The following is an 18001-nucleotide window of genomic DNA, read 5'->3' as shown; positions in this document are numbered from 1 at the left end:
TCTTCACATGAAAGCATATTTGTTACAAGTGACTTTTTTCACATTTGTTTGTCAAATTATGTCCTTTATTTTCATCCACATTCTGAATTTGCTCTATGGTTCCATTTATAAACACTTGCCATAACACCGAAGACGAATTCATAGGTTGTGTGGAAAGATTCATCTATGTTAAGTAGAAATCACCTACAAAACCTTTTCTTGGGAACTGGTCTCCTCTCCCTATAAATGCTTATAGAGAGAGAAGTAGATGAGACAAACATTATGGTGACTTCCAGTCACCTAGAAACATGGATTAATTTAACATTTGGCGAATATTAAAGCTTCTCAAAGAGACTTTCTTAATCTAGAGAAGAAACTTCACTTTAGGGAAGCAGTGGTAGTGACCCCAATGACCCCATCACCAGCATGAACACCACACGGACATTTCTAAGGGGCTGGGTTGTTTTGAAGGTACTACAGTGTTAGTCAAAGTTTGAGGCTTAGTATTCGCCTTTGTGTTTGGGTATTGAATATTTACTATTCACTTGCATGTAGAAATTCTTGATTTTTCTAATTAATATAAGTAAGGTCAATTTGTAACATGAGATTCTTCTAGCAGCTTAGCTTTGCCTTTCCCTTAGAAGACATCTGCTTTTGACTGAAGTTTTAAATAAACCCTCCTAAGTATCAGTGAAATGCACATTACTGAATTTATAACTTCTTACTATTTTTCATGGATACTGGGACAAAAAGATAAGAATATAGTCTTTGCTGGTTTAAAATTATGTCATTTTGGCATGACACACAAATACGAATTCTAAATCCAGCCTCAGATTTTAGTAGGTGTAGTCAAGTTCTAATTTATTACTTAACGTACATTTCTTGTTGTGTTGACTGGCTAAAGCAGAGGAGTGTCCCTTACTTCTTTCATGAAACCCTGAGAAACCGAGTCACTCCATGTTATCTCATTGTTGCCTTCTGCCCACATTTTTTGTTTCCCTGTGTCATGCACTCTTTCTATTTATGATCTCAGCATTCATTTATAAATACTGACTTTACATCAAAATGCAAAAATAGGATTGACTTGGGTGACTTCTTAGGTCCCTCCAACCCTAAGATTGTTTGATTTGGAAATGCTGTATTGAATAATGCTTATATGTTGCAGACATAAACTACAAATGACCAATATGATCCATGAATAGTTAGATGAATTAACTTGCTGTTACCTCTAAAACTGTACCGACAGAGCATGCATCTTTTTTCCCTGTTCAGTGGCTTTCCCACATCAAATGATCTCACTCAATTATTTTGGCTTTTGTGAAGGTGTATGGGCAAGTCTTCGCTCTAGCACTCGCCTGATCAGCTCTCCAACATCCTTCATTGATGTTGGTGCCCGGCTGGCAGGCAGGGACCACTCGGCACCCTTTAGTAACAGCACCTACCTGCAAAACCAGCTCTCGAAACGCCAAGCGGCCCTTTATATATTTGGTGAAAAGTCACAACTAAGGGTAAGATTTCTTTTTCTCACTTGGAAACTTTACGGATAGACGAAGGCAGTTTATAAAACTTACCTCAAACCAGCTTTTCTAGGAATTTCGTTTTATAGCATAGATTCTTAATCTGGAGTTAATAATCAATCTCAAAAAATTTTTTAGCTCGTATGTATGTATGTATGTCTAAATATAGTACCTCATAATCATTAAAAAAATCAAACATCAGGAATATTAGAAAGTGTATGTACAAAAAAAGAAATAAGGCTCATTCAGGCTGTTTTTCCATTGTCTTAGTTCAGCTTCCATAGGAATCTGTGCCCCTGGCAAAACAGATCCCTATTGATAAAGAAAGCTACAGGAAGGTAGGAGAGTGAAAAGAAGACCACGGCACTGCATATGGAGACAAGGGAAGGCCAAGACTGGTCCTAAGCTAAACTTTTTAAAAACTTTGCAAGGCTATATATACAGAAACACATGTCCTAAGGCCAGTCAGAAATTTCAAAATATCAGATGCTAATGAACTTTATTCTTAATTTGAAATGATTGTGCTGAGGAGCTGAAGACGATGCTTTAGGTCCTATAAATTGTAAAGATTATCTCTACCTCCAAGAGCAACTATTCCTTGGGTTTGTTTTAGCAATTCATATATTACAAAATAAATTTCATTACCGCTGATAGGTTTGTGGGAAATAAAAGTATTTGTTAATTCAGAAATCCCCGCAAAGTTTAGCCCAGTGCCCAGTCAGCACTGGACAATCTAGACAGACCTTCAGTTGAACTGTGGACCTGGAGCTGGGAGCAGGATCCCACATGCTTGCTTTGCAAGATGCCAGTGACTGAGTCATCTCTTCTATGGCAAGCGGGCTTTGCTCGCTCTTCTCCCACTGCCAGGCCTGCTGCAATCACTTAGTCACAACCTTTAGGGGAGAGGGCATGAAACTGCTGGGTAATGCTCAATTTTTAAGTATGCACACGTGTCTTCTGATGCAGCAGAAAACTTTGTATCCAGAAAATAGTTGGAACACTTTTCACAGTAATCCAGGGCTGCCTGGACAGCCTCTTTGGCACCAGTGTCTTCCCCAGAGCACAGACTTTCCACACTTCAGCACACCACTTATTCATGACCTGAATCACTCTCCAAGCTTTGTCTCCTAAATTCTCACCTCTGCCATTGCCTTTGCACGTCAGTCGTCAGATGAGCTGTGTGGTCATGCATATATGAGTAAGAAAGATTGACTCCTTGCAACTCTTCCTCCTTTTGCTCCCTCCTTCCCTTTCCCCCATCTCTCTCCTTCCTTCTTTCTTTTTCTTTCTTTTATCCTAAAGTGTTATATTTTAAAAACATAATTCTACCATCCCGGTACAGTAATTATTAGGATTTCCATATATTCCATTCAAGCTTTCCTTTTTATTTATTCAATAAAGTAGAGTGTAGGGCCATATTTGTCTGATGTATGCCACATTCTGGCTAGCACAGTGCTGTCTAGCTGCAGCCCAACACTTTCTTCTCCCCACAAAGGAGACATGTAGGAAAGCAAATAAGTAGAGAATGACCTATTCTAAATAATCTTGAGTGGCCCATATTTACCTTTTTCAATTTACATACTTTACTACCTTATACTTAGAAACAAATTCCTTATGACCTAGTGTATGTCAACACAATGATTGATAGTTCCTCGTTCATAAGATAAGCGTACCTAGCTCGTGTAAGGTTGAGAAATGGAAAGGAACCTGGTTTTCCTGGAAAGTAAACTATCTTTTATCTATTGTAAGTTTTAAAAAAATACAAACAGATAAGAACTCATGTATGCTACTGAGTTCTTATCTCAAGAACATGCTTCCATATTGTAGAATAGTCTTCATAATCACTTTAATCCCTACGTGGCGTCCCAGTTTTTTGGATTTTTACATTTATCTTCTATATGTAAAATTGCAGTCCCATTTACAAGCATATAGTTTTTTATTTTTTTATTGAGATACAGTTTAGTGGGGTTTTGTTTCTATGCTTTAGATTATTTCTTTAGGGTAGCTTCCTTTTTAAAAGAGGAATTATTAAGACAAAGAAACGTTTTTTTCTTTTTTTTTGAAACTTTTTTTCTTAATACATATTAGAAATGATATTTTTTAAAAAATAATTAGGAGTTTTTGCTTTTTATTTTAAAACTTTATTATACCTTTAAAAAATGCTCTAAAATAACCAATATAAAATGTTAAACAGACCGTATGCATAAGTTCTTGGCAACGTTTTTTTTTAATTGTGATAAAATACAAGTAACATAAATTTACCATCTTATTGTGTACAGCTCAGTAGTTTTATGTACATTCACATCGTTATACACCCAATCTCCAGAAAGCAGTTTTACTCTTAGAAAAGCAAATAATACAATAGAGTAATTTTGGCAGAATGTGAAGAAAGCATAAAGAATGTGAGAAAACTAATTCATTCTTTGGCATGAAAAAGTTGAGAACTTTTAAATCTTCAGAACTAGGCAACTAGATTATCAAAACAAAATAGACCAAAGGACCATCAGTTTAGCATTTTTAAATTACAAATACAATCTCATGTGGAATAAATTTCTTATGGATTAAAGATGTAAATGATAAAAGTATTCAAATAAATAGAGATTGATACATGTGTCATATTGAGCGGAAAAAATGTCCCAAAGCTAGAAATGGCAAAACCTTTCAGATTTTACTATATCTAAAATTTTGTATCTTTAACTTTAAAAGAGTAACTGCAATGTTAGTAGTCTTAGGGCAGTGAGGTAGTGATTTTTATTTCCTTCTCAATGTTCATCTCTACTTTTTTTTTTTTCATTTTACAATGACTATGTTTTACTTGCATTATAAGAAACAAATATGTGTATGTCTACAAACTTCAATTTGTAGAGTTCTGGAACCTCAACAGTATATTACCTTTTCGTTACCGTGTATATCTTGGAGAGACTTAGTTTACAGTTTTGGATTAATCACGCTGTCCACGTGTCATTGGTTCCTCTTTAGACTTCCAGGTTCATGGCCTTACAATTGGCTTATATATGGTGTTATAAATTCCATCCAGTTCCAGACTACCAGTAGTCTCTCCAAATTCTCAGAATGACAGCAATCCAAGTCAAACCACAAGAGCTTACCGAGTGGCTCTTTCCAGTAATACTGACACATTAGCCACACAAGATCGACTCTCTTGACCTCTGCAACCTCTGTAGCTACTTGGCCTCAACTGACCGTACGCCATCAAGTATGGGCCCTGTTAAAAACTGTGCTCTTTTACCTGTAGCACTTCATCTGCCTAATTCTCTGCATCTTCACCCACAGAACTTCAAGTTAGAATTTGCTTTAAATTGTGAGTTTGTTCCTGTTGAATTTCATGACATCCGACAAGTTAAAGCCAGTTTTAAAAAATTGATGAGGGCATGTGTCCCGAGCACCATCCCTACTGACTCAGAAGTGACCTTCCTGAAAGCCCTGGGAGACTCTGAGTGGTTCCCACAGGTAATGTCTGGAGCAGCTCGTTGTATAACTCAAGGAAAGAGAAGTCCAGTTGGATATACAGAATGGATATTTGAGGGGGAAAAATATTGTGTTCCCCCACTAACTGACACTCTCCCCTTATTGTGTGCCCTCCATAAAGGCTTTCCAGTTCCAGGAAACCATGTGAGCTAGAAGATGGGTCTAGAATTCTTCATCCCTGGGCTCTCATCTCTCTATCACTGAGAACTTTGTCTTCATAGGATGCTAAGGAGGAGGTCTTTATTGTTAGATGGAAACTTTTTGATATGCAACAGATTTCATCAACAAATATTTATAGGACTCCTGCTCTGTTGTCAGCAGAGTGAGGATCCAGGACAGAATGTGATTTCTAGATGACTCCAAGAGCCTTTCCCTGTTACTTTCTCACCTCTCATGTGTCTTTGCCTTTTCCATGTGTCTAGATTTTAGATTCACCTTCAGACCAGCCACCAAGGTCATATTGGATGCCCTAAAGCCTACCTAAGGTTTAGGAAAAACTGCATATCCTTTCTTCAGCTTAGTCAAGCTTGGGATGTTTTTAATTAAACTCTTATTGAGAAATTAGGGACAAATAGGTATGCCAGCACACATAACCCTCATTTCTTCCAAACCACAGAAGAAAGGTATTTATGACATGCATGTTTTAAACACTGATGCGGACATTTGGCCAAGACCACCTCTGCAGTATACCCTCAGCCTTCGGTTTAGGCCACTGATGCTATGCCTGCTATTCCTTTGCCCCCCGTAGGAGTTCCCAGCCCCTCTAATCCCCTGTTCCTATCTGCCTCCAAGCTTCCCGCCTCTCTTAAGGAGGAAGAAGAGTTGTTTTCCGTAAGCCAGGAAATAACGGAGTACCCAGGGCAGTGACTATTCTCAAGATAATTGAACTATCTATTAAAAGAAAAAAAAAAAACAGCCACATATATAATTAGCTATAAATCTAGGTCAGGATATGTTAATACCTGTCCCTAAGCTATGAGCCCCAGCCCCAAACTGTTCCCACCACCCAGCCTATCTGTTTCTGGTACATACTGTGTGCTGCTTCTTACTCCAAAGTGGATCCATACCAGAAGTTGGTGACTAAAAACAGTGGAAAATACTGCCCTGCTTGGGACATCGGCATTTTCAAAGTTAACTCAGAGCAATTGCTAAGCCCAAGGGAATTCAGGTCTGGTAATAGCTGCGTTATACGAACAGTGCGTGAGGAGCTTCCTGTTGCTGGAGAAGACATGCGCCTTGTTCCTGGGTTTAAAGTAGCCCAGCTCTGTTTAAAATACAGGGGGCGGGGGGGGGGGGGAGTTTATGTTAGTTGACAGTTGGATTCATTGTACAAATTATATCAAATGATGCTTGAAATATAGTTTTAAACTATAATACACAATTGGTTTTGAATCTCTATGCTCCGCTAACAACCTAGTTGTCCATTAGGGACTTGAGTCTGTTGACTTGGCTTGAAAGGCTGAGCACAAATAGAGGTTTTCTTCCCATTGAATACATGGTGCAGACAAATAAGAGTCTTTTTTAAAAGATAAAATTCATTTGTCATAAAATTCAGCCCTTTAAAGGGTACAGTTCAGTGCTTTTTAGTACAGAGTTGTGCAACCATCCTCCTATGTAATTACAGAAAAATTAAGAGTATCTGAAGTAGAATTGACTACATCATAGAAAAACACATTTTAAGTCCAGTAACTGTGTTGTCAGGGCCACTTAGTATCTCTTGTCTTTTCCATTGTGTGGAATTCTGTAGCTCTTCTGCTTTGAGGGGATCACGCACGGTCAGTTTATTTCATTGTCTATCATTTGAACACATTGTTTTAAAATATGTCTACTTTTAAATCATGTCAGTTTCATCTTGATTTTGACAAAGAACTTTAAGCATTTAAACCTTACGTGGTTCTTTTGTCCAAATACTTTATCCCTAACTTGTTTCGTTATCTAAGGTTGATAATGAGTCTGTCTGTTCTTGGTGCTCAGAAAGCGCCTGGTCTAATTGTGGCCTCCTTTCCTATCTCTTAGCTTCACAGGATAATGCAGCTGGCTGTGGTTGTATCAGAAGTACTTGAGAATGGTTCCTCAGTTTTGGTCTGTTTGGAGGAAGGCTGGGACATCACTGCACAAGTAAACTACTAAAACATAGTTTTATATACTTAGTTTTAGATTTATATTTAAATTCAGTTGTTTTTAAATTCTACAGATGAATCTTATATATAATGACTAATGTGTTTATGGATAGAGAAAGTCCTATGTTAAAAACCACTTAGTATCCATCAGAAAGCTCTGTGCCCTGAGCTTCCAGGCACTGCATAGCCTGGAGCTCTGGCCCAGGGCGTCGGGCTGCCACATGACAGATACACCACGGGAGGATACAAACAGAGCCCTCGACCAGAGGGTAGGACATGGGTCATCCTTCCTGGGTTTTATCAGTCCTTTCCCTGGCTTTCAGTAAGCCCCTCTTTTACCCACTCCAGAGTGAAAAAAGAAAAGTATAAGTATAAACTAGGTAAGACATTAATCTATACCTGCCAAAAAGTAGATAATAGGTTTGAACTGACCCTCTAGCCTTATTAATTAACCTGTAGGAGAGGGCTGCAGTTACAAACTGGCCAGTAAAGATTTAAATCGTAATTCCCTGAGAGAAAACATGTGGCCAAAACGAATTTGAGTTTTCATTTTTACTGGAAAGTTTGCAGAATTAATTTGATTGGCTGTCCTGGGGCAGTTAGTGAACAAATTTGCTGTTCAGGTGACTTCGCCTGTCTTAGTAACAAAGTTTTTTCAGGACTGAAAGTAATGAAGTATTCATCCTGCTTGTGCCGTAGGTGACATCCCTGGTGCAGTTACTCAGTGATCCCTTTTATAGGACACTCGAAGGCTTCCGGATGTTGGTCGAAAAGGAATGGCTCTCTTTTGGTCATAAATTCAGTCAGCGGAGCAGCTTGACCCTCAACTGTCAGGGTAGTGGTTTTACTCCAGTCTTCCTGCAGTTCTTAGACTGTGTACACCAGGTAAGTAGAGCAAACTTAAATTGACTTGATACGAAGGAAAGAAAAGAAAGGCACTTATTGCTCATTGCAGTGCTGTGCCAGGTATCTTCATGTCATGACTCGGATGGACTCAGCCATAAGACTTGCTGAAATCTTAGCCATGGATTCCTGGGAATAGAGAAGAAAAAGAACTAGTTGGTTTCTAAAACTAGGATAGCTGAGTTGGCTATTGGGCTGGCCCCCATGTGAAGTGGCCAGCACTCTAAATTATCATCTCCTAAGAAGAGGAGCACACCTGGCTTTGTTGTCCAGGAAGGTTTGATCTATGGTAGAACAGCCAAAATCTCTAGGTGATGGCAGGGCCTGAAATCCAGCAGGTGGTCTTCCCAATTTGGGAAGCTTGTGCCTAGGAATATAGAAGGTAGAGGCTAACCCCTGAGAAAGAATCAAGGCCCAATCAAGCAAGCTTGTGAGGTTGAGAACACTGGCTCGGTTCTACTCAGTGACCTAATCAGGGCTAATCAAGAGACCAGACAGAAACCCAGGTGTATAATCCAGTCAGACCCAGGGGGAGCAGGCGGATGGGGGACACGTGAATGCTCTAGGCTCCCTCCTACCCTCTTCTCAGGCACATCAGATATAAACTTCCTAATGGGGTCTGAATCAGAATTGGGCTTGAGAATTGCAGGGCCCTCGGTTTCCTAAATTGGCCTAAGAAAAGCAGGGTTGACATTTCCAGCTTTGTTTCGTCTGCACCACAACAATGAATGGGTTCTGGCATATCAAACATATTTGTCAGGACAGTGAGCCTCTTTGAAATAGATTGGCCTCGGGTACCTATTGGAAAGAGAGGTGGAAATGTTTTCAGGAACCAGAACTGAAATTAGGTCTTCTAAAGAGGCCAAGTTGGTGTATGGGTTTTATTTTGGTTTGGTTTTGTACTCTGTTAAATCGTTTGATCAGCTTTATTAATTCACTTCGTAATTTTTCATTTATTTAAAGTATATACAATTCAATAGTTTTTAGTATATTTACAGAGTTGGGTAATTGCCACAGTCAATTTTAGAACATGTCACCACTCCAAAAAGAAACTCTATACCCATTAGCAGTGACTTTCCATCCCCCCACCTCCTCCCCCCGCCGCCCCCCCCCCCACACTCTGGTGGTGGTTTTTGATTGCTGTAATCAGCTTCTTAAAGAAAAGATCTATTGAATAATTTCAATTAATTCTGTCCAAACAACATCTGGAGAAGCTGGTCACAAGGTTGAGCTTACATTTTAAATCTTTGCAGCAAACGGTTTATTTGTTTACTATTTGAATATGAGCCTTTTTATTTCTTACTCCTTTTGGAAGATAAATGAGGGAGACATTTGGAGCCCATTATCTCTGAAACTGAAAGCTTCGCTGAGGCAAAGGGAGAGAAGCAAGCATCTTTTTCTCACATCTAGATAGGTGAAAGCACATGAGTTCTTCATGAAGCACTTCTTATTATCTTGCTTATTACCTTGTATTGCTTACCAGATGCAGTAGGCTGTCTACCTTAAACATATACAGTGATGTATGCCAGTTATTTCTCAGTGTAACTGACAGAGGTATGGGGAGGCAGGTAAAAGCCAGTACTCACTATAGGATTTCATTTATAGAAAATTCTACAAAAGGCAAAACTGTAGTGACAGAAAACAGATCAGTGGTTGCTTGGCACCAGTGGTCAGGGACCATGAAGGGGCATGACCAAACTTTTTAGGATGAGGGAACTATTCTGTCCTAATTGTGGTGTTCATTACACAAATAACCAAAACTAATCAATCAGCCTGTATGCTGTAAATAGGGACATTTTATTATATGTAAATTGTCTATCAATGAACCTGAAAAAACAAAATTTCAATTAGTAAGTCCAACATCTCAGTTAACTGAAGTTCCAGAAAAATAAAACAGCAGCTGTCTGGTTTCTCCAGAGAAAAATGTGTCAGTCTGGTGCCCAGAGAATGCTTATAATAACCCTGGCTGCCTGCTCTTTAGAAATCGGGCAGGAAACAGGTCCAGGGAGATCCCTCTTAAGTGTGCAGATTTTTTCTATGCTATTTTCAGTTGCAAGCCTCATCACTAACCCAGTTGTGCCTGCTGTTCCCAAGTCCAGAGCTCATCAAGTCTTCCAGAGGACAAACTTCTAATCCCTTGCTTTCAAGGAGGCAATCCCATGACTGCATGGGTTAGGAAGGGACCCTGGAGATCTCACCAGTTCCTCTGTAGACTTACACCTGGTCCTCATTTTTGGCTCCCATTTCACCCCTATATATGTTACTCAGCTCTTGGGCTTCTGAGTCCTGAGCCTTTCTGGGTTTATAGGGCAAGCTGTTACCTTCTCAAATCATTTTCATCCTACAAGCGTCCCAGTGTAGCTTCTCGTCTTCTGTCATTTATTGCTATTCTTCCTTTTATTTTCCATCGTTCATAAATATACTAAATTTTCTTGACCTGCTACTGTCTTCCTTCCCATTCTCCCCACCTCCTTTTAGATTTTTTACCTTATAAAAATTCCTTTCCTTTAATTAAGGGAGAGTTGCAGGGGGCTGAGTGTGTATGGCCTAATTTTGCACTATTAAATATGTTAAATATCCATGTTTAAGTTGCAGAGTTCTGCATACCTAAACTAAGAGTCAGCAAAAGAATCCACTCACAATCAGTGAGAGATGGGAGGTTCTCATAGAAGACATATTGTCCTCGAAAATGAGAACATCATTCTACCCCAAGTATAATAATAATAACTTGCAATGAATACTTATATTTTATTGTTGGGGGTAGGTAGGAGTGTCAGAAGTCCAGAATTGGAAAGTAACCTGTATTTTGTGAGTACCCCTTAAGTAGTATAAACAAAGTAACTTAATATAAACAAAAGTGAAGTATAAATTATATTCCTCTTGTGTTTAGAATACATTAAAATAGGGACGCTTGGGTGGCTCAGTCAGTTAAGCATCTGCCTTCAGCTCAGGTCATGATCCCAACGTCCTGGGATCGAGTCCTGCGTCGGGCTCCCTGCTCAGCGGGGGAGCCTGCTTCTCCCTCTGCCTGCCGCTCCCCCTGCTTGTGCTCTCTCTCTGACCAATAAATATATAAAATCTTAAAAAAAAAATAGAATACATTACAATAGATGCTAAAACAATGTAATGTTACCTAAAACCTCTTTAGGGTGTATGTTTACTTTCTAGTATCTTTGTATTTTAAATAATGAGTTAGAATTCAAATATTCTATATAAATTGAGCTTTAGTGACAGCTCAGTTATTTGTAGGTGAATGCTTCACAAACTGTAGAAAATAATATTGTTCAGGGTCTAAAGACTCCTTTAGTATTCATTTAAATCTGGTTGTACCACGTTCAAATTTTTTATAGATTTTTTTTAAAGATTTATTTATTTATTTTAGAGAGAGCGAGAGTGCAAGGAGCGGGGAGGGTCAGAGGGAGAGAGAGAGAGAAGCAAACTCCCCACTGAGCATGGAGCCTGACACAGGGCTCGATCTCACAACCCTACAACCCTGAGATCCTGACCTGAGCCAAAATCAAGAGTTGGACACCCAGGCACCCCAACATTAAAATTTTTTAAATTAAAATATGAATTTTTACATATTTGCCTGAACCCTCTTTTGCCTTAATACTGTCACACGTACTAACCTGAGTGGAGGCGAGTCATTGCAAAGCAAGCATATGACCTTAATTGCAGTATTTAAAGGATGCTTGGCTATGATAGGTATCAGCTTTGGTGAAGCAAATTACTTTGTGCTGAAAAGGGATTGTTTATTCATTCAAAAACAGAAGACTATAGAAGACTGTAGTTAACAACTAGTGCTTCTGACTCTTGCTGACTTAATTATAAGGTAGTGTTTCATCATCTCCTACATACTAGTTTTAGGCATTAGAAAACGCCTTCTTTGAATACCTTTCAAGTGAACACTAGTGCTTTACATGACTCCAACTTTTGCCAGACAATTCGAATTACTGCTGTCCTCAGACTCTCAGGGGCACAAAGCAGAGCCAGGCACAACAACATTAAAAAAAAAAATGTGCAGAATTACGCAGCAGCAAGCGAAACTCCCAGGTGGAATGTGTTCACTGCTTATTAACCATTTCTAACATGCTAAATACCAAAAGGCTATGGAAATTTGCCTAGACTTGTCCATTAGTACTAATAGAGTTACAAAGAAAACAGATGAAGCACCAATCTTAAATTAGAACTGCCTCATCATATAAAAAGCCATTGTTTACGCCAGTATATCCAGGTGTCGGATGAATTATAAATGCTAGATCCCTGTTTCATAATAGCAACATCTGGCAGATTTTTTGTTGCTTCTAAAAGAAATTGGCTTAGTTCAAATGATATCATTACAGGATGCTTCCTTTTCTGAAAATAGTTGCACCAAATTCAAAAAGAAATACATCCAAAATACAAAAATGAAATTTTTACCTAAAATTTATTTTTAAAATATAATTCCAAGGGAACAGATATGTATAATATGAACAAAAACATGAAGTATAGGAAAGCATCTCCTCTATTTCAACATTAGAGTAAATCTTTGTTTCTTAGAACTTTTTCATTATTTCCTACTTTGAGAAAAATAAATAACAGTTATAACTTTGCTTTTGAAGTTTATTCATGTTGTAAATTGACTCGCTCTGGTCTGGCTGTGTGATAGGTTCTCCTCACCGTTACCATATGCCAGCACTATGCTAGGTCCTATTCCAAAAAGAAAAACTGTTTGCCTCTTGAAGATATGAACTTTCCTTGTGAGCACATGTGTGAGGAGCTAAGCTGCCCTCACACGGTTTGGTTACTCTGAAATTTATCCATTAATATCGGCAAAATAACTGCAGCTAATGGGTTAATGGAATATTCAAAGTTTCTGGTGTCTTCCCGCTTCCCATTCATTTGAAAATTGGCAGAAATTGACATAATCCAAGCTGTTTTATAGCAAAGCAATTTTACATTAAAGTTTTTATATTTTGAGCCCACAAGATAAATCTGAGTTTACATAGCAGTCTTACTTACTAATTTTTGATCTTTAACAAATTATTTAACCTCTCTGTACTTTGGTTTCTAGAAAGATACATGAATAGATAGATAGCTATCAGAAGGATTGCAAATCTTATGTCAAGTGATTGGCCCAGTAGAAACTGCATACATAATGTTTATTAAATCTTTATCTTGAAATAATGAAAACTAACAGTTACCTATTTTTCTAGGGTGTGTCTGTCATACCCACAGTTTTTCCAATGTTAATACCATTCTATATAGGGTCTCTTGTAGCTTAACATTTCTAATTCTTGAAAGCAAAATCCAGTGTTAACTCACTATATTTTATTCCCAAAAACATTGATCTTTCCTGGGATTTGAGTCATAGCTTATTTTATGAGCCTTTAAATTTTATAAAGTACTTAATGACACATGGACAAAAAATAAGACCCTATAAATTCATGTTTCTCCAAATTCCATTTCAGATTCTCTTCTTATAAATAAGTGAAATTGGCAGGTTTCACTCCATAATGGAAAACAAAACTAAAATACCTCACATAGCTTCGTCTTTTAAATCTGTATATTTTTATCTTCCATCAAGATAAATATAAAATTATTTTGGACAACAGAATCCAGATGATGCCTGAGAAAGGCCTAGAAACTCTACTCATCAGCATATTTGGGGAAATGCTCATATAGAATTAATTTATAGGCTGAGATGCCTATCATTTCCAATTCTACATGATAAAATGAGGCTAAATTTATTTGAAGCAGATTTGCCCTTAGGCCCCAAATATCTTGTGGCCAACAGTAAAGAAAAATAATGAAACCAAATGCTATTCTTTGAAAAGATCAATAGAATTGATAAACTTCTAGCCAGACTGATCAAAGAAAGACAAAAAATACCAATATTAGAAATGAGAAAGATGACATCACTACAGATTCTACAGATACTAAAAGGACCATAAGGGAATATTATGAACATTTTACACCAATAAAATCAACAATATAGATGAAATGGGCAAATTCCTTGAAAGACGCAACCTACCACACTCACTCAGGAAGAAATACATAATTTGAATAAGCCTGTGTTTTTAAGGAAATTGAAATTGTAGTTAAAATCTTTCCACACTGAAAACTTCAGACCCATGTGGCTTCACTCGTTAATTCTGCCAAGTATTTAAGGAAGAAATAATAGCAATTCTACAAAAACTCTTCCAGAAAATTGAAGCAAAGGGAATACCTCACTCTATGAGACCATCATTACCCTGGCCTGACAAAGACAACAAAACAAAACTATAGATCAGTATCTGTGATGATCACACATTCAAATTTTCTAGACAAAATTTCAAATCCAGCAATATAGTTAAAAGATAATATGCCATGGTCAAGTGGCATTTATCCCAGGAATGCACAGTTGGTTTCACATTCTAAATCAATCAAAATATTAAGAAACTTTTTAAAAAAGAAAAATCATGGGGTGCCTGGGTGGCTCAGCCGTTAAGCGTCTGCCTTCAGCTCAGGTCATGATCCCAGGGTCCTGGGATCAAGTCCCGCATCTGGTTCCTGGCTCAGAGGGGAGCCTGCTTCTCCCTCTGCCTGCTGTTCCCCCTGCTTGTGTGCGCTTTCTCTCTCTCTCACAAATAAATAAATAAAATATTTAAAAAAGAAAAATCATATGGTCGTCCCAATAGATGCAAAAAACCATTTGAGAAAATATAGCATCTATTCCTTGTAAAAACGTTCAGGAAACCATGAATAGAAGGGAACTTCCTCAAACTCTAGATAGTATCTATTTTTTTAAGAACCTATAGCTAACATCGTACTCAATAGTGAAAGACTAAATGCTTTGCCCCTAAGATCAGGAACAAGATGCGTATGTACTTCACTTGTATTCAACATTGTACTAAATAAAGGCCGTAGCCATGCAATAAGGCAAGAAATTGACATCCCCATTAGAGAAGAAGTGAAATCACCTTTATTTACATGCAACATGGTTGTCTATGGAATCTACAAAAAGCTAGAATAAGTGAATTCAGTGAGGTTACAGAATACATGGTCAACATACAAAAATCACTAGTATTTCCACATAGTAGCAATGAATTTTTGGAAAATGAAAATGTAAAAATTATTATCTTTACAATAGTATCAAAAAACATGAAAGAAATCTAACAAAATGTTAAAAACCTGGACACTGAAAACTACAAAACATTACTGAGAGAAATTAAAGGCCTAAATAAATCAAGAAATACCTCTTGTTTATGAGTCAGAGGATTCAGTATTTTTGAAATGTCAGTCTCCCAGATTGACCTAAAGATTCAGTGCAATCACAGTCAAACTGCCAGGAGGCTATTTTATAGAAATGGACAAGCTCATTCTAAAATCCATATGGCAGCGCTCTGGTTTCTCTTCAGATCGCATAAATCTTTCGCCCCTTAAAATCCATATGGAAATGCAAAGAATCTAGAAGAACCAAAACAACTTGGAAAAAGAACAAAATTGGAAGACTAGTACTATCTGATTTTATTATAAAGCTACAGTAATCAGTACTGTGTGATAATTGGTATAATTGGTGTAATCTATTCCATTGACCAGAATAGAGTCCAAAAATAGTCCCACACTATATGTGATATGTGGAAAACTGATTTTCAATGAAGGTGCAAAAGCAATTGGTAGAGATAGGGTCGTCTTCAACAAATAGTGCCAGACAATTGGATTTCCAGATGTAAAAACAAAGAAACCAAAAAAAACAAAAAACAAAGAAACAAACAACACACACACACACACAACTTTGGTCCAAACCTAGCACCAGTATAAAAGTTAATTCAAAAGGGATCATAGACCTAAATGTAAGACCTAAAATTATACAACTCCTAGAAGAAACAATAGGAAGAAATTTTTGTGACCTTGGGTTAGGCAAGGGTATCTTACATTCAACACCAAAAGGATGATTTATAAAAGAACAAATTCATAAATTAGACCTTGTCAAAATTTAAAACTTTTGTTCTTTAAAAATCACTGTTCATAAAATAGAAAGACAAATTATGGATCTGCTTAAAGGGCTTATATCCAGAATGATTCAAGAATTCTTGGGGCACCTGGGTGTGGTTCAGTCAGTTTAGCATCTGCCTTTGGCTCAGGTCATGATCTCCAGGTCCTGGGATCAAGCCCCGTGTCAGGCTCCCTGACCAGTGGGGAGTCTGCTTCTCCCTCTCCCTCTGCCCCTCCCCCAAACCCCCACCACTTCCACTGCTTTGGTGCATGTGCTCCCTCTCTGTGCAAAAATAAATAAATAAAATCTTTTAAAAAATAAAAGTAAAATAAAAATGAAAACTTAAATAAAATAAAAGGATAAAACAATACTTAACAGAAGAGGAAGGAAGCGTGTGGATTGTGCTTTTTGGAGACCACTGTGGTATTTTACAGCAGAAGAATCTAGGTGTCCCGTTGACAAGGAGGAAAAAAAGCCAATGAACTAGACAAACTGAGTCCCTGAGAGATAGGACTAAATGGAGAAAGTATAATTTTTCTTTTTTACTGGAAATCTAAGCACCAGATTTTGTCATGCAAATACAATCAGGTCTTTGTTTCTCATTATGGTAAAAAGACATTTCAGAAAACAGAATTGAGAGCCCAGAAATAAACCCACACATATACGGACAATTAATTTACAACAAAGGAGCCAAGAACATAAAATGGAGAAAGGGCAGTCTTCAACAAATGGAAAACTGGACAGCTCCACGCAAAAGAATGAAACTAGACCACTGTCTTACACCATACACAAAAATTAACTCAAAGTGGATTAAAGACTTGAATGTAAGGCCTAAAACTATAAAATTCCTAGAAGACTGCAAAGGCAAGGGAAGCAAAAGCAAAAATAAACACATGGGAGTACATCAAGCCAAAGAGCCTCTCCACAGTGAAGGAAACATCAGAATGAGAGGGCAACCTACTGAATGGGGGATGATATTTGCGAACCCTCTATCTGATAAGGGGTTCATATCCACAGTATATAAACAACTCCTACAACTCCATGATAAAAAAAATTAAAAATGGAGATCTAAATAGACATTTTCCCCGTGTTTCTTAATGTCAGATTGCAAATGTGGCTATCTACGTATTAATCAACCCAGCATTCAGGTCAATCTGATTTTTTTTTTTCATGGAAGAAATCCTCACATGCTTGTTTCTTAAGCTGTGGCTAAAGAGTTTTAAAAAAAAAAACAACATTCCTCTATATCTTTTTCTACTTCCAGTAGACCTGATAATTAACCCATTTGGGGGCAGATTGGTTTTCAACCTCCAGCAGTTAGCGCGGGCAGGTGCCCTCGTGGCGTGCAGACAGACACACGACAGTGCCCCAGGCACTGACACCACGGTGCTCTCTGAGCATCAGTTCCAGTTCAAGCAGGGTGAGTGCCAGGGGCCTTGAGAAGTGTCTAACCTTTCTGACATAATTGCAGGGTCCCAGATTTGTGGTGAGGCCAGTCACTCAGCACAGTGGGCTGTGAAAGTATTTTTCCACTCATAGAGGAGTTTTGCTTTTAGTCCTAGCATATGATCTCCCTGAAATGCCTGTAAGTTCAACTTAAGGTCATATTCATTATCATTTCCATTCTCCTTTACCTCATAAGTGGGTCTTCAAAATTATATACTTAAGCATATTAAGTATCAGAATAATCAAGGAAAGACACAGATATGTATGAGGCAGTGGTTCCAATGGAGAACAGCCATTGAGAGAACGGCTTTGTTATTTGGAGCTTCGTTTAATAAAAGTTTTTCTAAGTTTCTAGAACCTGTTATGGGCTGGGTCCGTAGAAATAGCCCTGAACTCTTCTTCCCCTGTGACTAACAAGGTTTATTCCAATGTCTGTTGGGGCAAAGTTGTTCTGTTCTTGGAGCTCACTCTCCTTGAGCCCGTTGCAGATTCCTCCTCCCTGAGACTCTCAGGTGGAAGGGAACCAAATTCCATCCTGGGCCTGTCTCCTTCTGTCCTACCACCCACAATCTGAGTCACCCACTCTCTATCAT

At 38.0% G+C, this 18001-nt stretch overlaps 1 protein-coding gene across 10 annotated transcripts in view; it reads left to right on the top strand.

Annotated features, from left to right (window-relative positions):
* The window catches only part of SBF2 (SET binding factor 2), a 452107-nt gene that overhangs the window by 418718 nt on the left and 15388 nt on the right, over positions 1-18001 (top strand). For all 10 annotated transcript variants that reach the window (XM_057316868.1, XM_057316867.1, XM_026486069.4 and 7 more), the window contains 4 exons: positions 1303-1487; positions 4788-4964; positions 6999-7100; positions 7802-7987. In XM_057316868.1, coding sequence (XP_057172851.1) covers positions 1303-1487; positions 4788-4964; positions 6999-7100; positions 7802-7987 — 650 coding nt within the window. The remainder of the gene's footprint in view (positions 1-1302; positions 1488-4787; positions 4965-6998; positions 7101-7801; positions 7988-18001) is intronic.

This window comes from Ursus arctos, unplaced genomic scaffold (assembly GCF_023065955.2).
Source record: "Ursus arctos isolate Adak ecotype North America unplaced genomic scaffold, UrsArc2.0 scaffold_22, whole genome shotgun sequence".
In the NCBI taxonomy this organism is placed as follows: domain Eukaryota; kingdom Metazoa; phylum Chordata; class Mammalia; order Carnivora; family Ursidae; genus Ursus; species Ursus arctos.
This window is presented reverse-complemented; position numbering and strand designations above follow the sequence as displayed.